Below are 22,910 nucleotides of genomic sequence, written 5' to 3' on the forward strand. Positions count from 1 at the left end.
AGCTGTCGACTCTTGGATTTGTAAACAGTTAAAATAAAAACATAAAAAAGTATCCAGTGTTAGAGCTTATGGTTTAAAGGGTTTAGTTCAGGGTTTTATAAAATGTCAGCAATTAAGGTGATGAATTAAATGTTATCATAACCAATACAAATGATGGGTAAAACACCAAAATAAAACAAAGTTATTACTTTAAGCTTTTGCGCTCAAAAAATAAAAAGTTTGTTGGATAATGCTGATGCTTAAATTTATGGTGGCTCCAATAAAGATATGATTAATGGGGGGCAACCATGTTTACACAAGGTTATGTCAGACAGCTTTTCAGCTGGCACATCCCATTACTCCTCTACACAGCCCTGCATCAGATAAGGGCCTGACAGTGACACAGTCCCCTCAGTAATTAGCAGCACAAGAAGGAGCCAAGGATCAATGTGTTTTCCATTGGAGGGATTCTGGCAAAGGAAGATCAATGAGGGAATCAGAGGGGATGTGAAGGCGAGAGTCACACGTTTCAGATGCAGCGCAAGAAAACATGATGCAATGATTATTTGCACTTGCTAGATTGATTTCCTGTTACTCTGTTAACATACACTCCCGCTCCCAGTTTGCACATTAAATAAGCATTACTGGTTCCAGCAGCAGTGGTGGGAATGCTGTGTTGTTCATGTAGAAAGCAGCAGTTAGCTCTCAGTGAGATTATCTGTTTGAAATGTATGAGGAGGAGGAAGCGCTGGTTTTCAATTCACCGTCCAAGGCTGCAGTATAATGGTTGCCTGTTGCATTGTGGCGATCCATGAATACGGAGTGCCGGGAGAAGTTTTTAGCTCAATAATTTAGACTGTAAATCCGCAAGGTTATCTTAAGTCTCTGTGAGTGCTGAAAGTCGGGAAGTGCGAGCGCTTCCATTCTGTCCCTGCTGATGTAATGATAAAACCACTGAAGCGTTTCATTACTGCCACGCCACTTGGCGCTTTAATGTCATTGACACTCCGACATCCTTTACAGTATCCACCTCTCAGCATCTCAAATACGGACGCTCCCCTCTGTCCTCTTGCTGTGTGGTGTTTGCTATTGGTCACGAGTAAATAAATGGGTTTTTCTAGGCTAGACACTTCAAATTGATTTGCTTGGTCAAACAATTTGCTCTTGCTCAGTACTGACTAAATGACTCTGTCGTCATTGATCAACTGACACGGCATGTCATCTCGGATCTACTTGATTTGCTTTTTCCCCCAATGCTCGCCCCCATGGCCTGAACTTTGGAAAGTTCAGAGCGGTGTGTCTTTGTAGATTTTTAAAACTTTCTGATTTTGTGTTCTTCAGAAAAAAAAAATTGTAGCTTTCATCCATTATTACTGTTATCAGAAGATGATAGCACCATTCTTTTACTCAGCCAAACTGCAGTCCTCAAAAGAGAGTATTAATTTTTTCTGCCTCCTTAATGCCGCTCTCTTTAACATAACTCTACTTCAAACCGCTGAACATTACTTGACAGAATGGGGTAAATTAAAGTTTGAATTGCGAGTTTGCCTTATTTGTCTGAGTCATTCTGCCAACTCTGATTTAAGGGAATGGAGCACAATTAGGCGTAATTGTTAAGTAATCATTTTGAAAAGGAGGATTTAATTTGACTTTATTTGGGTAGTTTTCATGTTCTCTAGAACAGCTCTGTTAATACGACGGAAGAGTTTGTCCTTCTATGATACAACACCTAAAACAAAAACTGACAGAATAACTGATGCATGAAAGCTTTATACAAAAGTAAAAATGGAAATGTCATAACTGTCTGTTTGAATAAGGAGCATGATTGAATTACATAACTGTTCACATAACCTCTTTGAATAAATTAGAAAAACTGCGGGAGTGGAGGACAGTCGCATGTGTGGATGGAGACACATTCTCTAGTTTCAATTTAAAGTGAATATAAATGCAGACAACCGGTATTTATTATTGACACCCAAATCTCAGTGTCTATCATTTTAACTCTAATTTAAATATACTCTATAAAACACAGAAAAGACTGATACAGAAGAACACAAGGATTTACAAGGTGGAGGCCAGTGAGAAGCATGAGCACATGTACATATCGTACATTTTGTACTAGGACTGGGCAATATGATGATAAATATATCGTGAAAAGGATATGAAAATATCTATTGTATATATTTTACTATATCGGTTCTGTCACGATATAGGCTAGGCCTATATCTATTTGTTTTTTCCCTATAATTTCAACTTTTATGTTAGTTTTGCACTCAAGTTCTTAAAATGAGAAAATACTTTTCATTCGTCAAGTATTTAATTCACACAGGAGTATACAGAAATAGGTTTTACCATGTGGTTATTTCATATAGATAATTTATTTATTGGATAACCAGAAAACATGCTATATCATGATATGTATATCGTAATATATCAAGATATGAAATGACCAATATCGTGATAGAAGATTTTGACCATATCGTCCAGCCCTATTGTGTACATATGACCAATGGAAACTGTAAAGAATACTAACCTTCTGGTTCTGATTGTGTTCTAGCTTTGGAAGAGAAATGCTACTACTCCACATAAAGTGACTGAACAGGGCTAGGCTTAATGAATGCAGTGAGTTCTTGTAATGAGTTGCATGCCCTTTTCATGCTCTTTTATTTAGCCAGATTGAAGCATTCTGATCTGCGATGCATCGACTAGTTCAGGTCCCTTTTAATGAGCTGCTGCCTAAATCAGTCAACAACTGAAACAGGTGACTCATACAGGATTGTCCCTTTTGCTATGACTGTATATGCTTATGGACTATGTAATATTACATTATATGAGATCAAAAGATGCAAAAGAATTAGGGCTGTCAAATGATGATAATGCGCCAACCTAAATTTGTTTAAACACCACTAATTTCTTTAACACAACTTATGATTTTTAGTTTGTAGCAGGCTCAGTTTTAAAGCTAGGGTGAAGAAATTGGCAGCGTATAGAAAACCTCAGGAATCCATTGATATCAACCATGTCACACTAGCGTGTTGCGAAGGAGGCTAAATAACGCTCCAAACTTGCGCAAAACTTTGGCGAGGAAAAAACTGGCATGGCCATTTTCAAAGGGGTCCCTTGACCTCTGACCTCAAGATATGTGAATGAAAATGGGTTCTATGGGTACCCACGACACACTGACAGCTGTTGTTGCCTGTTGGGCTGCAGTTGCCATGTTATGATTTGAGCATAGTTCTTATGCTAAATGCAGTACCTGTGAGGGTTTCTGGACAATATGTGTCATTGTTTTGTGTTGATAATTGTTTTCCAATAATAAATATATACATACATTTGCATAAAGCAGCATATTTGTCCACTCCCATGTTGATAAGAGTATTAAATACTTGACAAATCTCCCTTTAAGGTAGATTTTGAGCAGATTAAAAAAAAAAGTGATTAGTATGCGATTAATTGCAATTAAAAGTTTTCATCAATTGAGAGCCCTAAAAAAGATGTATGGGTTAAGGCTAGGATGGCGAGAGAGCAACTTTAGTCCTTCTTGCAAAAGATAAGTGATTAGAGTGACTTAATGAAATAATTGTCAAATTGGCATTTCAAGTATTGTTTTTTCACTCATTAGATCACCTCTTGATGATTGTGATGCTGCAATGATTGAGAGTAAATGTGGCGCCAACAGTACATGAGAGACAAAGCACCGAGAGTACAGCAGAGTGCCCCTTTTAGCTCTACTTTAGCCAGAGAATCAGATATAATTACTATCAACTGTCCTTCAACTGCCCACATGGGGTCTGTTCTCTGACATCCTGTTCATTATGAGCTGCCCTGTTATGACTGTCCATCGAGAACAGCTGCTTTGATTGTGCTTCTTCTTTTCCCCCCTCACATCAGTCCACTGAGTGTGTTTCACTCTTTTTTCATCGAGTAAGAGCGGACATCGTAGTGAATACTGAGTGATGATGAATCCAAAGAGGCGGCACAGAAATACTTTGACTGTTTTTGGAGCTTGACCGGATCACCTGGTCACCAGGTGGAGCTAAAATGCTGTGGATCACAAGCTGTATTTACATTAAGCCAGAGAGCGGCTCATCCCAGGAAATACATTCCCCTCAACCAAGGTCAGCTTCTAACATCATTAATTATCACTTTATTATCTTTAGCAGCAGGCCCCTCGATAAAGCATACCGCAGCTCAAATGATGTGAGAAGCATCTCAACAGCGACTGAGAATTGGAATCAATGTGAAAAAAAAGGGAACCTATCTGATCTTAGACAGCTTTTGTCCTGTATTTCAACATCAGCTCTGGAAAAGTGAGTATTAATGTCAACCCCACTTCAAAAGGTTCCTTTGATGCTTATCATCAGCCTTGACTCATTGGTAGTGAGCTACTCCAGAGATATATCCATGAAAGAAATATAACAAATCTAATAACTGAGCACTTTACCCCCAATGGAAAAGAAGTGACAAGGGCTACTTCAAGCTATTCAAGCCTTTATGAATTAGGCTGGCTTTATTATTGCAGAGGTAAAATCTGTTTGTGAGTCTTAAGCTAAACATGACATCATGATTTGTACAAAAAATAAGTGACGCTATATCTCAAAAGATAACATTCGGAACAGTACGAACACGGTAGCTCATCAATTAAAAAATGTATAGCGGAAGCCTGTTTCTGCCTTAATGTCTGTGGTGGACTTGGATGGACAGGAAAATAAATGTGCATTTCTATCTGTTGGGTGAACACTTAGGGATTGTTGTGTCTGCCTGAGGGGAGAGGCTCAAATACAGGAAGAATATGCTACATGACAGGGATCTGAAATGAACTCTTTTCACAAAAAACAGAAGGACGATGCCTCGCAATCACCATCTTGACTGCCTCTTGATTGTTCAATGCCATGTACGCTGATGTATTCATGATTTCATTATATATGGTATGATTATATGACATGCAATTGGATGTTGTTGTCATATGTGATATGATACATGAATCCACATGATTACACAGTACGTACATTGTGAGCAAATTTGTTTTATTTTAAGCCTAAATTTTGAATTGGAATGTGTGTAAATGAATTTCATCTACGCAGCAATATAAATACATTATGTTAGGGCTGTAACATACAATTATTTTTATTGCAGATTATTCTGTCAATTATTCTTTTCAATTAAAGCTAGGGTTGGTAATGTTCTTCGAAAAAAAAAAAAAGTTTTATATTTGTTGAAATTCTCATTACATCCCAACAGCAATCAATAAATTAAATCCTCTGACAAAAAAGAAGAAGAAAAAAATGCAGGACTATATACTATAATAAGCCCAACCAGAATGTCTACCTACCCGCCTGTCTACCTGCACGTACTCTGCCTGTGCACTCAGGCTACATCCACACTAATACTCGTAATATCTCCTTACAGACGAGCATTTTAAGGCCGTTTCAGAATTAATCTCCGTCAGTCCGTCCGTCTGGAAACGCATATCACATGACCATTCATGTACACTGGGCATGTGCATGCCGGTGTAAAAACGCCGAAGTAGTGTGGACGCTAGGCATAAACTCAGCAAAAGTTATGTGTTTTAAAACAAAAACGTATTAGTGTGGATGTAGCCTCATTGGGCATCTTCCACAAGCTGCTAGATTGACAGCTGTGAGTACTAACAATAGCCATGTTCACTGTTCACTTTCATTATGATATGTCTATGTTCCTAATGATCATTTTGGGGGAGTGTCTTTGGAGGGAGGCCTGAAGGGACAGACTGTCAGTGTTTGACAACACTGGACTGGACCCTCACACTAGAGAGAAACAAAGGACTGTTTGGCATTTCTGCTCGCCAGGTGATTTGAATTAGAAATGGAATATCAGAATTATTGTCGATTCATTTTCTGCCAACGGATTAATTGTTTCAACACTAAAATATTCCACAGAACGCCATCAAAAAAACTACGGATCCTTTTTGACATGCACACAACAAGGGTAATACAATATTTCTGCTAAATAATATTTATTCTAGTATACAGCATCATTTCTCTGTAACTCTAGGGTTAGGTTTCTCAGAGTGTTACCGTGATCACTCACCTATGAAGTTGAGGTAGCCTTCTCCACCCAGACCGTGAGTGAGGAGGCGAATCATTTTATGCAGCTGCATGCCGCGGTCGATGACGTGTGTCATGGGAGTCATGGAGCTCATGTTGGTGTACATCTCCTTGTCCATCAACCAGAAGGCCAGAGTCTTATCCCCAACCAGAGCCTAGAAAGGGTGGCTTATGTTTTATGACCCACAGCGAGATAATCCACACTCTATTGACCCTACGAAGTGGGATCTGGTAGAAGATAGCCTACCTGATCATGACTTTCTGCATAGGCAATGCATTTCTCTCCATAGCGCCTGTTGGTCAGCGTGTGGACGATATTGCCCATGTCCCAGTCCTCATCCTTTAACTCCTTCAGGATCTACACAGTGACAGAGAGGGGTTATTGAAAAAGGGCATGATAGATGTGTAGCTGAGAGATCCATTCAGGCTCTGACTGATGTCTAAAGCTCAGTATTTCAGTTCTGGCACTCTTTCTACCTTTCTGAAGTTTTCTCTGGGTTACACTTCTTCTCTCTCAGATCAATCTCTGCTTTGACATCTCTATATCCGCACTGTGAGTTATGTCTACCTTTGAATGGCGGTAATGGAGTTTTTAATAACTTCACTACAGCCCATGGGTAGTAAGGCATCAGCTCTCCCCACCTGAGATGGGCAAGGTCAGAGCCTCTCATCCAAACGGAGGGACTCAACAATAAATCCAACCATGGAATCAATGCCCTGCCACTGGCCTGCCTACATGCACACTTCCTGCCAAAGGAGTCATTTTCAGGAGGTCAGAGGGAAGCATTGGGGGGCCACCAAAACATGCACACATGTGCCCACACAGTGCTGCTTTATACCGTCCTAATCACTCAGAGTTACACAAGCCAACAAGAGCACAGGGCAGAGTAAAGATAATCACATAGTGGGCACAGAGATGATTTAATAACCAGGAGAGATGTTAGAAAGTCACAGTATCAATATCACTCCGGAATGGGAAAAAAAAAGAGAGAGTTTATGCCCTCCGAGAACCCTTGATGATATACATGCAGCCTGTGTGATTGGTGGGGGAGTTGGAGAGCCCGTCTCAGTGACAGGCTGAAGTCTGCTCGGTGGAATTTGCTGTGACAGCTGATTGACATGTCAGGAAACCTTTATATTACTCTACAGAGCCATAATCCTCAGAGTAAAGAAGGTAATTGTGTCGATCAATATGTCTGAGATGAACTGGCTGGTCCACCTAAATGGAGGCTCTCCCCGCTCTATATATCACCATCTGTTCACATTCACTCTTCCTAACCTTAGCCTTGTGTGGCCATATTAGTCATTGCCAATGCCACCAGAAAACCTCGCTGAGGCTCTTCTCATCTACATGGAGCTGCAAATTCTCAGACCTTTCAACTCCCTCTGAGCTCAGATCCCCGAGCCGAGCCGGGCTGGCTATTCTTTGGTTTTAGCTCAACATCAAAACTGATGACCCCGGTGCCAAGGACCTTATACCTCGGAACAAACATCAATATCATTTCTTGCGATTACATTTTGAATCACAAGTTAACAGTCAGGCTTTGACATCAGTTTCTACCCATCTGAGCTGCCAGGTTTAATCTAATGTTCACCTGATTTTGTTCCATGGAGCTGGAATTTAATAGTATTCAAATTATTTTGATTGCACCATGTAGCATTGCTTTGAAAAAAAGATAGTTTATTTATAGGTCTGTCAATCGATTAAAATATTTAATCGTGATTAAACGCATGATTGTCCATAATTAATCGCAATTAATCGCAAATTAATCACACATTTCTTTTAGTGAGATTTGTCACGTATTTAATACTCTTATCAACATGGGAGTGGGCAAATATGCTGCTTTATGCAAATGTATGTATATATTTATTATTAAAAATCAATTCACAACACAAAACAATGACAAATATTGTCTAGAAACCCTCACAGGTACTGCATTTAAATCATATCATGGCAAACTGCAGCCCAACAGGCAACAACAGCTGTCAGTGTGTCAGTGTGCTGACTTGACTATGACTTGCCCCAAACTGCATGTGATTATCATAAAGTGGGCATGTCTGTAAAGGGGAGACTCGTGGGTACCCATAGAATCCATTTACATTCACATATCTGGAGGTCAGAGGTCAAGAGACCCCTTTGAAAATGGCCATGCCAGGTTTTCCTCGCCAAAATTTAGCAAAAGTTTGGAGCGTTATTTAGGCTCCTTCACAACAAGCTAGTGTTACATGGTTGGTACCAATGGATTCCTTAGGTTTTCATATGATACCAGTATCTTCACTCTAGCTTTAAAATTGAGCCCGCTACAAACCTATAAATCACAATTTGCAATAATGCGTTTAAAAAATCAGTGGCGTTAAAACAAATTTGCGTTAACGCGTTATTATCTTTGACAGCCCTAGTTTATTTGCTTGTGTTTTTCGGTGTTTAACTCTTTTTTATTGACTTTGACTTGTCTTACTCTATTTACTCATGAACATTTAATGTTACAGAGAAATGGTACATCATATTTTGCTAAAAGACATCAATACACTAAATGGATATGGAATGACAGGAGCAAAGGGGGCTTATACAAAGTCTTAAAATTAAATATGTACATACAATCAAAGACTGGAGGTGTCTTTTTTTTTTTAATTAATCTTGAAGACGTGGATCAAAACAGATACTCTTACAGATCAAGCTCTATATTCAGTGGTACTGTCTACTGGTAATGAGCAATATGATAGAAGGGTCAATGAAAGTCTAGGCATATAGTGGAATATGAGAGAAGGTTGGAAAATTGCTTGAAAAAACAAAAACAGAAAACATCAGAGATGTTATCAGGTACATACTGAAACATTCACATAAAATATTGACACTATGAATAATTCATAAATTACATTTCCTACTAATCAAGGCAGATGGGTCGTAGTTATCAGGTTTATATTCTCAAGACACTTCTAAATGAAAAGTGTCTTGTTAAGGTAGAATGGGTTAGCAGCATCGTGGACAGTATTACAATACAATAGTTAATATATGGGTAAATTGAATAGGAATAGGAAGTTTGAAAATAAATTCCACTCCTGCAGCTAAAATAAGAATGCACCACCAGCTGGAAATAAATAAATCCTCTAAATGCTGCCTTCTTTATTTCCACCAGCTCCAATATAAAAGCTAAACAAGTGAATCTGCAGGATATACCCCGGAGATCATCCCGGCCGCCTCCACATCCACGTACAATCAGACACTTTACACTTCCTTATGAATCATTACAATTCAATTCAACCGCAAAAGTGGTCTGGGAGCAATTAATCCGGGAGTGGGACTGTCGGAGCGGAGACGAGAGTGACTGGGTTGACGACTTCCCTACCACCAGCTCACCCACATCAGCCCCGGCCAGCCGAGCTCCCTGGCACCGCTGACACTCCACTTCATCAATGATAATGAGCAGTGCACAAATCTTACTTTACAAGCCTGCTGTCAGGAGCCAACCAGAGTGCCCAGATTAATTAGGCAGAGCCAGAAATAAAATAAGAAAAAAAAATATCTAGCGGTGCAGGATGAGGTCATCTCACTGCCACTGACACGCTGTGACTGAGTCAAGAGCCTCTCTGCTACCATCACATGGTGCCGGGGAGGACTCGGAGGCAGAGATGTGTTTTAGCGTAAAGCTCTTGTTTTACATTTGGTGTCTGGCCCGAGCATCCTGCCTCTCCTGTCTTTGCGAACACAACTACTGGTACTGTGTTGCTATGGGGACATCCTCTCTTCACACATACAGCGCCGCCCCCAGAGACGAGCGGGGAACGAAGGTGTGCAACACTCAATCCCATGGATCAAGATAATGCCTCCCTATCTTTATATTTTCACAGTTTTTGGGGGGAAATTAATGAACATTCCGCCCACGCAAATGTCTCCGCCGGAGAATTGACTCAGCTGAAAGGCACTCCTTGGCTCACCTCACAGCGTGCTGAAGAATGCGCCGCCAGTTAACTCCATACAAGGGAGGCCTCAGAGTGCAATTAGCTAATAAAATAAAGCAGGACAAAGCTGAAATGCCGCCGTTAAAGGGGGCGAGAGGAGGGCGATGCCGGGCCGAGAGGGGTCGGTCGGTCGAACGGAGTGGGCGCTCCCTTTAAGGCTGACATGTTTACACAAACAAGCTGGAGTCCATCATTGCTGCCTGGCAGCCTGAATTTTATTAAGTCACGTTAATTAAAAGTGTTTCCAGTATGATGGACAGAGCAAAGTATGTGGACCAGAAATGGATTTTTCCCCCTGAACTAATAAGGAGAGAGCTGTGCAGACTGATATTTTCATTCAATTAAAATAAATGGAGGAACAGAAACAGAATCGGGGACAATTGACTCGGAGGTCATTCAAGTTGAGGAGCTGAGAGAAGCAGAGGGATGCCGGAGAATTCTCCGCATCGCCTTCTCTTTTCCTAGGCGCGACCGGCGAGCCCTCTACCTCCTCCGCCTCTAATTGTTTCAATTACATCTCAATCTATTGGAGCCGGAGGGAAGGGTGCTTGTTAAATTAGAGGGCTTTTGTAACATTATCCATTAGGAGTGACAGCATTTTATGGTCATAATCAGATCGAATCATCCAAAACTTGTGCTGCGCGCCTTATCTGGTCCTCATTAGGATATCTTAATTTTTCACAGCCTGTTGGTCCTATAACAGCCGTCTGCAGCCAGTAAATGAGTCGTATCAATCAGTCATGCTGAGGACGAAACACAGCGTGAGGCCCCGCTCCAGGAACCGGGATTCATTGGTGCACACATGTGAATCTATAAATAAGCTCACAGCCATGTTGCTCTCTTTGTCTCTCTTTCCTTCTGTTTCTCCCTCTGTCTGTCTGTCTGTCTGTCTGTCTGTCTCCTTCTCTGCAACACACCCCTCGCTGGAGGCTCCACTTCAGTCCATTCAAATCCCTCCCTAATTGACACTCTGTGAGAAGAGGCAAGGCTAGCCCTGAGTGCACTTCACTGACTATACCAAGGCATGTTCATATGAATGCTTCCCTGCACAGAAATACATGAATTTCGCTGCTCGCTTGCTCTCCTCCAGCTTTGCGATTCATGTGATGTCAAGTCTCCTCAGGGGAGGCAACAAATGTAATTGAAAAAAATGCGACCAGAAGAAGTATCTAAACGAATATTGCGTTGCAAGCAATATTGTTTGAAAAGTAAAAGCAGCAACAAACCACTCCAGAGGCGTCCTGAGGATAATCCGGTAAAACCTTTGCTTACCGGGGGGGAGGCTGCGTTTCAGCGCTGACTGCTGCACAGCTATTGCAAGCCTCACTGAGGAAGGTCAAGTCTGGGACTATCTCTCTCTCTCTCCCCCACCCTCCCTCCGTCCTCGCCACTGAGTAAAACCCACCGCTGTGAGAGACAGACTTGATTAACGATGCATAGACTTCCCCCATCGAGAAACACAAGAAACTGTAGTGCGAGAGGATGCATGCGGCGCCGAGGTCACACACTCTGCTTCGCTTTATCACCAAAATATGAGTAAATATAACTTTCAGTGTGGGCTAGTGGATAAAAAGGCGCAGCTTTACATGAATCTTACAAAAGATAACCTCTTAAGGCATTCCACAAACAGCGTTTTCCCTCAAATATCAAACAAGAAAAGTCCTCTAGTTGCTCCGGGCACACACGCAAACACACCAAACCATCCACATTCCAGCCAACTCAAACAGACAGACACATCCCCAGAGATAACCTGCTGCTCGTCTGCTTTCCTACAAATGTAATACTTGCTGATTTCATAAAACATTGTGGCATTTTTTACTAATACAGGCTTGGAGGAAACACCAAGGGGGATCAGGAAAATAAATGATGAGTTATGTACTCATCCCAAGTACAGTAAATCTATCCGCGTTCTCCAGAAGAGACAAACATTGCTCCAAAAAACAGGAAGCTTTCTGAGAGCAAGTCTGCACATGTACGGCATGCACAGTGTCGGTGCCATCAGAGCAGACAGCAATGTTCCGATATAAGGAAATACATTTATGTATCTCTGGATTGGTATCTCTGAGTATGCATGCACTCTGCCTGTGCTACTCGGCTTCAACACCACACAGTTATGGACTTTCATACCTGATGGCTGCACAGTTATAAACAATGTTTTCCCATTGTGGGCCATTAAGTACTTTCACAGTGGCAGTTTGGGCTGAAGTGGCGAGCTAAAGGGTGCTTCAACACTTGTTGTGGAAGGACGGAGAATATTTGGCGGCCCAGAGTTTCCCATCCAGTCTGAGGCAGCGCCGGGTGGTCACAGATCATTCCGTGGTGTTATTACGTGCGCTGGTAATGATTAGTCATGTACTCCTTCAATTTTAGCAGTGATATTAAATATAAAAGTTAAGTCTCTCTGCTATTCAAGTTACTGTTTTTTGTTATCATCTTACCTAAATACTGTGAGGATGAATTATCTTAAAATGACATCACTGACGTCATGTTCATTTTCTTATTATTTGTTGACCCAGGTAATGATGTATTTTAAAAGCTGAATATGGTGTTAAAACTCTAATTCATATAGATTTTTATGACATACATGTCTATCAGTTTAAATCATAATGTGAGGTTTATAGGAGAAAAAAAAATGACTTCTTCCATAATTAAGACCTTTAAGTCTGCCACGTTTTCCCCACAAAAATGTTAGTGTCAATTATGTATTCATTTTAAGAATTAAATATGAAGAGCAGGGAGAAGGTTTTCTGTAAAATGTTGTATGTGCTTTTAACTAATATTTACAGTATTAAAGGTTATCAACGCTGCTATTTTGAGCTACCATAAAATGATAATATGGTAAAAGGTATTTAATGAAACAATATCTTTGAGAGTAAATAAGACTGGCAATCCTTATAAGTGAGTTTTCTAACTTTAACAATCATTGCTGCAATACATAGGATATTTGTGAAGCAATGTTTTCATTTCACATAATGTTATCAGCATATTATGAATATACAGTATATAAGTCCTGAACACTTAACCCCCTCAGACCCACGGGATCGCCTGACTTTACTGTCTTTCAGAGGCTGTAGCAGGTTCAGTTGAGTGAAGGTACAGATATCATATGATATCATATAAAACTAGAAAATCCATCGGTACCAACTGTGTCATGCTAGCTTGTTGTGAAGGAGGCCAAATAACGCTCCAAAGTTAGGATACATTTTGGTGAGGAAAAACTGGCATGGCCATTTTCAAAGGGGTCCCTTGACCTCTGACCTCCAGATATGTGAATGAAAATGGGTTCTATGGGTACCCACGAGTCTCCACTTTACAGACATGCCCACTTTATGATAATCACATGCAGTTTGGGGCAAAAACCATGCAGTTGTTTGAATGCAGTGTGAACGTGTTATTTTCGCCTATTCTGAAAATGACGTGTTTGAATATTTTTGCATACTGGGGTCCCTAAACAGTCTTGGAATTGCATAAATTGGGTATTACTGTAAAGTTGAGCTCAATTAGATTCATCATCTGTGATGATATTAGTCCCCATAGTAGCCATTTGACATAGTGAAAAGCCCTTATACATTTTTACAATTTATTTTAATTAATTAATTAATTAATTAATTCATGTTTATTTCTATTTTATGACTAGAACAACTTGACACACAGTGCTGAGCTGCACCTCAATTACTCTCAGGCTCCCAGCTTTCAGATGACATACACCACTTCTATGTGACATCTACTGTTGACCCGCTATCTCCCGCTGAAGACCCCCACCCCCCCACTATCCCCTAAAAAACACACAAACGGGTCTATTGTGGGTCTCAGAGGATTAACATCCATAAATAAACCATTCTTTCTGTATGTGTTCTTCCTGCCAGAGTGGATGCTGTTCAATGTCTTGTACTTCAGTGGGTATTTTTCTGTACGTTCTACTGTTTGAGTACACATTAGCTACATTTTGTCTGGAAGAGAGCAGAGCAAAGAGCTGCACCTTACGCTGTACAGCATGACTGATGGTAACGTTGAGGAAACATGGATAAACTGTTAAACTCTGACAGTAGGCAAGAAAACTGGTCTTCCCAAAAGGGCATTTACCCACAAGGCTTCACTCTTCCAAACAAGCTTTTCCTCAGTAGTGTACAACCAAACCTAAAATTAAAAGACAATGTGGTTAATATGTCGAATCATTTTTACTCTACTACTACTACAGCAGGACTAATGGAAGTAGAATTGAAATTAAAAAAAAAAAACAGACACGATGGTAAGGTTGTTTGAAAGAGCAAAAACATCTCACACCATCTCTACGCCATTTTAAACCTTCTTTTTTCTTTGTCACCCTCATCTCCTATTTCTAGTTGAAGCTTGTCCATTTTGACTTAAAGTTTCCAAAGTCATATTAAACCTTAAAGTAGAGCAAGTATGTCTCTTTGTAGAGCAACATGACAAATCTCCATTCAGCGTTTTTATGATTTCAATGGAATTTCTGCCTTGAAGACAACAAGCACTGAGATAAATAAAGACTGATGATATACACGCGCGCACACGCACGCACGCACGCACGCACGCACGCACGCACGCACGCACGCACGCACGCACGCACGCACTCACACACACACACACACACACACACACACACACACACACACACACACACACACACACACACACACACACACACACACACACACACACACAAAATCATTTTTCAATTTGTTAATCATCCCCACAAATGAATGCGTATATTTATATATATAATGCATGGAAAAAGCATCAGAGATCTGGCGAGGGAACTCAATGAACGTCTGGATTTTAGGACTAGGTATAAACTGTCATGCTCTGTTGCCATTTCATGAAATTTATTCATGGAAATTCCAATCATTTCAATTTAAAATTACATTTTCTATATTTCTTCACAGCTTACTGTTAGAGTGGAAATAATTGACCCTTTTCTTCTTGAATTCATTATGGCTGAAATGAGTGGAGGGCGATAAACCTGCTGGGACGAGGGTTTGTTGTTAGGAGAGCAGTGTCTCTGATCTTCAACTATTCAGATTGCCTAAGCGGTTGGGAGAAATTAACAGAGCATTGAATTCAAACAGAAAAATAACCTTTGCTTTGACACCATGTAAAGCTACCCCAAGGACAGACGTTTCAGACTGAATAATGAATCACAGTGAAATGTAAAGGTGACTACCAGCCTATTCAGATGCTCCACTTGAGAAAAAAAAAATCGGCACAAAAGAAATTTCAGCTTGGATCGGTGACTAGATGACCTTTAAGTTAACATTATGAAAGCTTGTCCTCCTTTCGCTTTTATTGCTTTTATTTTCAATAACAATTATGTCGCTTCCATCATTTATTCATAACACTGTGTTTGAAGGGATAAATAATGACCTTCCTATTCACACAGCAGGTAGGATTAAGGAGGGGGAGAAAAAAAGAAAAATAAATTAGCAGTGCTTTAGAAAGACCTTCCTCACTTTGATAAAAGAAAAACTTGCTGCTCGGGTGGAAAAAAAACAAAACACAGGAGCAGACTATAAACCACAGAAAAATCCATGTGACCTGTTTACATTTGTAAATGTGACATTATGATTCGAAGCATATTTATTGTTTCATGGATATAGAATATTGCAAATAACATTTTATCATCACTGTAATCCTTCTAAGTCCTCACAGTCAGTGGTCTGTTTGGGGCTTAATTAAACATTTTTTTATGTAATTATTCTACACAGTTTTGTTGTATTTTAATAGTCTTTTAATATAATTTTATGCAAAGCACTTTGAGCTGTTTCAACTCTGGGAGGTGCAAGAACATTTAAATTTCCTACAATAGAACAGCAAGCAATCAATATGGAATATTATCAATGTGTAAATGAATTCATAACTTGGTTCAGTTTGTTGTCTATACATTATACAGTATCAGTGGTTTCCAACCTGGGGTCCAGGCCCCCCCCCCTTAGGGGGGCGCCAAAGATCACAGGGGTTGCGCCAGGATTTGTCTCCTCTGATGTTGTCAAAATTAGATATGCACATGTATAATTAACATCATAATAACACACTTACTGGACAATTCATACGGAAGTTTGAATATAGAATTATTTAAAAAAATGTTGAGGACCACATTCAGTTATTTTGGCTGTAACACTATTATAGTAAATGAATGAAGTCAACATCAGTCATGACCCAACCCATCCAGATCACAGTCTGCTTGTCCCCTGTCACTGGGGGGGGGGGTTCGATACAGAGGACTGCAACTCATCTTTTATTATGGGGTTTTTATCCTTCTTGTTCTTATTGTCTTGTTTTTATGCTGCTGCTGCTCACTGAAGTTACGAAGCGTAATTCCGTTGTATGTCTACAATAACAATAAAGTATCTTGAATCTGAAAGTCATTTAAAAAAAATCACATTATGTAGCTGCATCTGCAAGTCGTCATCGTGTTATTTACGGGGGGATTTGGCTGCAGCTCAGTGGGTTGAGTGGGTTGTCCTTTTTTTATGTTAACAAAACTGTTATATTCATTAAAGAAAGTTGATTTAGTAAAAAAAAAAAAAAAAGACCAACTCATTTCTGAGTCGCTGAATCACTTTATTAAAATTAAGGATTTTATTTGAGGATTTGGATTTTTTGGGGGGTGATGATGTCAGAAAATATAGGGGCTACAGTAAATATATACCTCTCTGACACAGTCAACAATATATTGAACATTATAAGCTTCACAAAAAGGAATATTCTGTTCTGATTATAATTATGTGCATTGTCACTGAGTGCATTGTACAAGCATATGTGAAAAAAAGTTCTTATATTCTAAGTATATAAGCATGTCTAGTGCACTCCTAACTTTCACAAGTCAGTTGATAATGTTGAGGGTTACTAGTTTCCAGGTGTATTAAGCCTCCTTGTCCATTTAAGTACAACAGTGTGCAGGTTCCTCCAGGAGAATACGGGGCATGATCCTTGTGTCACTATACTGCTAGACTAGTTTTACACTTGAAAGCTTCTTAAAAGACTCAAAAGCTTGGCTCAGCTGTAATACAGCACAACTGTGTTTAATGGCTCCTAACATGCCCTGTCACTCCCTTTGTCTTTCATCCCTGTTTGGAGCTGCTTTCACTTTCCTCTCTGCTGTATTTATTTGCGGCTCCTACAGAAGTTTGTGTGTGAGCAGAGGCCTACAGAGTCTGTAAAAAAACAAATAAACAGACCGAGGGCACAAAAAAGCGGTAGATTAAAGAAAAGTAAATCATCCTACCTGAATCCACTTGTCAGGAATGGCCATAGCCAGTCGGTAATCAAAACCGAGTCCTCCCTCCTCCACTCCTCTGCAGAGAGCAGGCATCCCCGACACATCCTGCAGAGAAGTCGCACTATTTCATATCACATTTTCCCTTTGTGTGTGTGTGTGCACAGGTTTCTTTCCCAGTAGATCACATCAATACCACTCCACAACTCACATTTATTAAGGACTGAAAATCCTCCACCACAGGCCAGGAAAGAGTGACATCCCGCTTCCTTTTGCATTACTTCTTAATTACATCAATGAATATGTAAGTAAGCTCTGCCTGACTAATAAGTGCTTTTAATTAAAAATAGCTGTGGGCAGTGTCACTACAAAGTAAGGTGTGTTGTAGAGTGTGTTTTTACCTCGGCAACAGTGATGCAGTCGGGATAAAGGGTATGAAGGATGTGATTGGCGAGCATTAGGTAGACCAAAGAGTCTTCGTCCACCTGTAGGCCAAAGTACTCACTGTAGTCCCCTGAGAAGCCCGTGCCTGAGGAGTCAACACCCACACAGTCAACACTCATCATGTTTTCCACTCAGACTCAGACCATTCCTCAGGTTGGTTTTTAAGTGCTGCTGCTACTGTTTTACTTCAGAACTTTCTCTCTGAACGGTCCGTAACGTTAAGACATATATGTAATGTAATATAATACTCATTCAGTTTAGTACAGGGACCTCTGTCATTGACTCATTATCTGCTCACAAGTATATGAGCCACACAGTAAGATGCCACTTTAGAGAACGTAAAGTAGCCCCTACAACTACTTGTAGGATATTCAAAGAGATTCATAATAACATATTATTAACATAGCAAGCTGTGTGATAGCCAGGCCAGCCATTAGGAATTATGAGCAGGGGGACAGACTTTCCAAATTGGGCCCCTCATCCACCCCGACTCCAGGTCACCCAGTTTCATATGATACCAGTATCTTCACTCTAGCTTTAAGAATGGTTTTATAGTCTGCTTAGCTCCTCATCTTTTTACGTTCAGCTTCGCCTGTCATACCTGCTGCTTCTCCAGAAATTTGGTCATTGCCTCTCTGATCCTTTCATTTTCTTGTTCTCTCTGTACCCTGGCTTTTAATTTTGTGAGCCCCCGATCAGGGCTTTCCACAAGGATATGGAGTAGCCAGCTAGTGTGAAACAGTGGCCAGCTAAGGGGGGTCCTGGGGCATGCCCCCCCGGAGAATCTTTTTTTTTTATAAAAGCCCAAATTTAATGACCTCTGGCACATTCTAATGCTACTATTCCATCATATACACTGATCTTAATTATTGCGTATTATAATGAGTTTGCCTGCCTGATTGTAAACATGTAGTGAATTATTGTATAGGAGAATTAGTGTGTTTTAGCCCACAGTCTGTAATAGTTATTAATATATAAAACCATGTCTATTCTTGACTGATCAGAACTTTTGTAATTAAGAATCATAGAACTTATTTATTATTTATTTATTGACACCTTCACTGTGGTTTATGAAGAGATGCCACAATGATGGTTAATGTATAAATGCACTCTTATTCAATGGAAATAAACACGGTTACTTTCAGGGTCCCAGGACTTATCAAGCCCGGGTATTGATTTTAGGAACTGAACTGAAAGTGAAACTTATCTACAGTATGCTCTCTCCAAAGACAACAGGCTCAGATGACAAAAACAACATAGATACTTTTCACTTTCAGTTCAGTTCGCTGTCGGAAATATTCTAAATATAGCGTAAACTTAAACGAATATTATTATTATTTTTTTAGGTGAGCCTTTCTTTAAGGTGGCTAAAATATGTTTTACTGCCATCCCCGTCCACAGCACTGTATTGCGGTCTGTTTCTAGACCGTCATCTACTGCAAGTAATGTACCTACCATGGATAAGTACCTCATACAACCCCACTTCAAAACACCCGAACCATCCCTTTAAGCTACAGACATAAATTTCAAAAAGTGAATGTTGACTTTTAGTTTCATTCGGGTCTGCTGGATGAAAGTCCTGTGTTTGTTTGACCCATCTGCCACCCCGACCACCTCCCTACGCGGACTATCATTACTATCAAACGTATTTGCCATAAGTCAAAAACAAACCTAATCCTTGACAAAATATGTTTCCCTCGAAACATTATTCACAATGTAGATATTATTTTTTGGTTTGTGTAATTAGATTTGAAGTTGGTTTTTTTTAAGGTGGACATTTAGTCTCCATTGCAGCAAATGCATCTTGTGCATCCAGAAGGCCTGACACACGTGTGTTGAGTGCATTTCCTTGCGCATAAAACAATTGCAATGCTGAACATGTACAGTAAATTGTTTACATCTGTGTAAACATTAACAAGTCCTCTATCCCACCTTTTGCTGCCACACTGACTATGTTTACGTGCAAAATAAATATTCCACTATTAATCTGATTATGACCATATTCCAAATTTAATACTGGTCATGTAAACAGCATATTCCATTTGGATATTCTGAATTAGGCCTTATTCTGAATGGAGCATTTTCCATTAAGACATGTGGGATATGCTGATATTATTCAGGTTTATGAGCAGTCTTTGGACATGTGTTCAGCGCATTTGGAATATGCGTCTCATTTGGGGTTTTTAACGGCAGTTTGCGACACATTATCAGCTCTGTGCGTTGTACACAAACCGACTAGCAGACAGTTTGCAAAAAAATGCATGCCCAAAAAGAAAAGAAGGAGCAACACACCTACTGTTAAACATTATGAAAGACTTGGATATCAACAGGTTTTTGGATATGTGCAAATATCACAACGCCGACCTTTTCAAGGAGGTGGTTGAAGGAATGAAGGAGGGAGGCTGTGTTTGCCCGGTTGAACAAGACCGCCACCAGTTGCATTAATCGGAGTATGCACAACAGGAATATTAGTGTAAAATTAATTTTTATTAGTCATGTAAACAGCTTAGTAAGAAAATTGTCCTTTTCAGAATAAGAGCAAAACCCGCATGTAAACGTAGTCGTTGTTTCTTAACAACTGTTGATCCACTGAAAAGCATGAAATCATTGCTTGATTTAATTGGCTCTCCTCACTGAATAACTGCTAAAATCCATCCAATCAGACAACATTGTAGCATGTGAAATTAAACACTTCAGTCAGAAGGTTGACCTCATTTGAAATCGTGTAGAGGAACATGTTTTCAATCAGGCAGGTCTCCCCTGTGAGTACTTAACTTTTTACTGTTTCACTCAGCTATTTATTTATAAAACATCATTTGGGAAATGTTTTTTTATCCCGAGCCTTTTGAACATTTTCATGTTTAGACACAGGTTAATTCGTTAGCGAACACTTACACTATTGTGGCCTTGTGTGTTTAAAATAAGAAAAAAAACTTTTTTGATGAGAAATTCCACCACATGATGGCTGGGATCAGTCAGACTTCTCAACTAAACTCCTATTGGCCTTATTATCCTTTAAGCTTGTGGAGTCTGTGGTGCATACTGACTGCACTGTGGGTTTCAAAGGAGGGGAGGATGACATGCTTTACACACACTGAAATACGAGATGCACACAGACCAGCCTTACCGATACCATGGTGATGGTACAGCATAGAGGTAACACCGTCAAATCTGAAGCCGTCAAAGCTGTATTCCTCCATCCACCAGCGCAGGTTTGACAGCAGGAACCGCAGCACTTCCCAGCTAGCAAAACACACAAACACACACACACACACACACACACACATTCAAGGTCAGATAAACAAGAAGCTGTGAATTATTCACACATCTCATCATGCACTTTAGGCACCAGAGATTAATTTTCACCGCTACAGGACATTCACATATTGATAACCAAAGCTCCATTATGTAGGAGATGGAGTGTCAGTGACAGGAGATGGTGTTTTCATTAACTACGCCGTAGAGGAGACGCCGTCTTTCACGTATCCGCTTGTCAGGATGAGAAATCAGGGGCTTACAGTTCACAGCAAAGTTTTCCGATTTCCATCAGACCACTTGCATGACCACTGGGCAAGCGTTTAGCATAGCCGGGCCCATCCCCGCGTATTTGGACTGATAGGATTTCATGCTACACTTGGGTAAACAAACACCATGCAGGAGGAATTGAGTTCCCTGTCCGGAGGATGAAATAAATCATACGCTTCTACTAGCTTTGGCTTCCATCTTCCAACGTATGACCAGCTCCTCTGTCCTACAAGCGAGAGGGCGAATACTCCAGAAAAAAAATGGGTGAAGCCAACAAACTATCTGAATATGAAAGTGTAACTTGCGGCTGGGCTTTGTTTTCCCATGGTGTTACTACAAAGCATGCAAACATTCTCTGCACCTGTTGGCTGGACTATGTTGGTGGAGGCTGGAGGAGGTGGATTCCATAAACGGCCCCGGCCCCCGTTTCCCGACTGAGCGATGGGAGAGTCATCTGGATCTGAGCAGCCACTCAAGGCAAAGTACACTACGCAACCTCACCTCTTCCCATTCAGTGGCGTGTTGCTATGGAAACGTCAGTTAAAACTCAAGATTTGGTTGCCTCTACGCGGTGTGCGTAATGAGCACCAAATGAAAACACTGTACACACGGATGGCATGCTGGAAAGCAGCAGTAAAACTCAGTGGATGTGAGGCGAATGACACATCCATGCCACTGATTACATGTGAGCTGCTGTCTCTGCTTAGGCTGAAATTCACCACTCAGATGCTCTCTGTACACTCTGATATGTACCTGGATGTGACCATACCTAGAAAGCTATTTTCTATTTTTGTGAGAAGTTGGTATTTATGGTACAGTATGTCTATGAAGTGGCTGTCAGAACTGCAGGCCCTGCCCCCCTCCCTTCCATACCCTACAGAGCCAATGTCCTGGGTCTATCTACAGCACCACTTGCTATTATTAACTGGACCCTTCATGATTTCTACAAAGTCAATTCATTCGTCAACAATTTAAAGATCACATAAAAGTATTGCTTTTGGATTAAATATGATGATAATGTTACGGCATCTTCTTTGTCTTATTCATTGATATTGTATGATGCAATGATTTTGTATCTTGGAGAACAAAGTTCATGTACGGTTTAATTTAGTCAATAAATAAAAAGCAAAGGTGGGACCAAGTCACAAGTAAGTCTCAAGTCTTTGCACTCAAGTCCTGAGTCAAGTCCCAAGTCCTAAACAAGTCATAATGCACTCTTCACCAAATGTAATGTCATTTTAACATCAGAGTAACTGGCGACAACTGGCACTCAGTAACGTTAGTTCTTCATGGTTTTTCTCCTGCAACTTGATTGGATGCTGTCAGATTGGTTCGGACAAAGTAGATCGGGGGAATTAAGTGTAAGATAATCAAATGCAAGTCCCAATAATATTCATCAAAAATGAAGAGTCCAGTGTTCTACAAAAAACACAGCTTTTCAGCAATAAACAACAAAAGATAGAAATTCAGTTTGTTCAGTTCAGTTCATTTATTTCCCCCCATGAGTAAATCATCTTCCAAAACAAATCTATAAAAGATCTTTTAAAAAGTAAATAAACCAACATCTCAAACGCTGTCAGCGTTACCTCCGGTACCGGGCAGTTGATCGTCTTCGTCACTTTTTAAATAATACACTTTTTAAGATTTGGGCTTGGGGGAAGGTATCAAGTATTTTCAAGTCA

The 22,910-nt window shown here is 40.2% G+C and overlaps 1 protein-coding gene across 1 annotated transcript in view; it reads right to left on the reverse strand.

Moving 5' to 3' along the window:
• gbe1b (glucan (1,4-alpha-), branching enzyme 1b) overlaps positions 1–22,910 on the reverse strand; it is a 99,888-nt gene that overhangs the window by 39,546 nt on the left and 37,432 nt on the right. Inside the window, exons 8-12 of the mRNA XM_037774866.1 lie at positions 20,831–20,946; positions 17,661–17,788; positions 17,269–17,367; positions 6,313–6,423; positions 6,049–6,220 (exon numbers count right to left, since the gene is read on the reverse strand). Coding sequence (XP_037630794.1) covers positions 6,049–6,220; positions 6,313–6,423; positions 17,269–17,367; positions 17,661–17,788; positions 20,831–20,946 — 626 coding nt within the window. The remainder of the gene's footprint in view (positions 1–6,048; positions 6,221–6,312; positions 6,424–17,268; positions 17,368–17,660; positions 17,789–20,830; positions 20,947–22,910) is intronic.

Source organism: Sebastes umbrosus, chromosome 7, assembly GCF_015220745.1.
Source record: "Sebastes umbrosus isolate fSebUmb1 chromosome 7, fSebUmb1.pri, whole genome shotgun sequence".
Classification (NCBI taxonomy): domain Eukaryota; kingdom Metazoa; phylum Chordata; class Actinopteri; order Perciformes; family Sebastidae; genus Sebastes; species Sebastes umbrosus.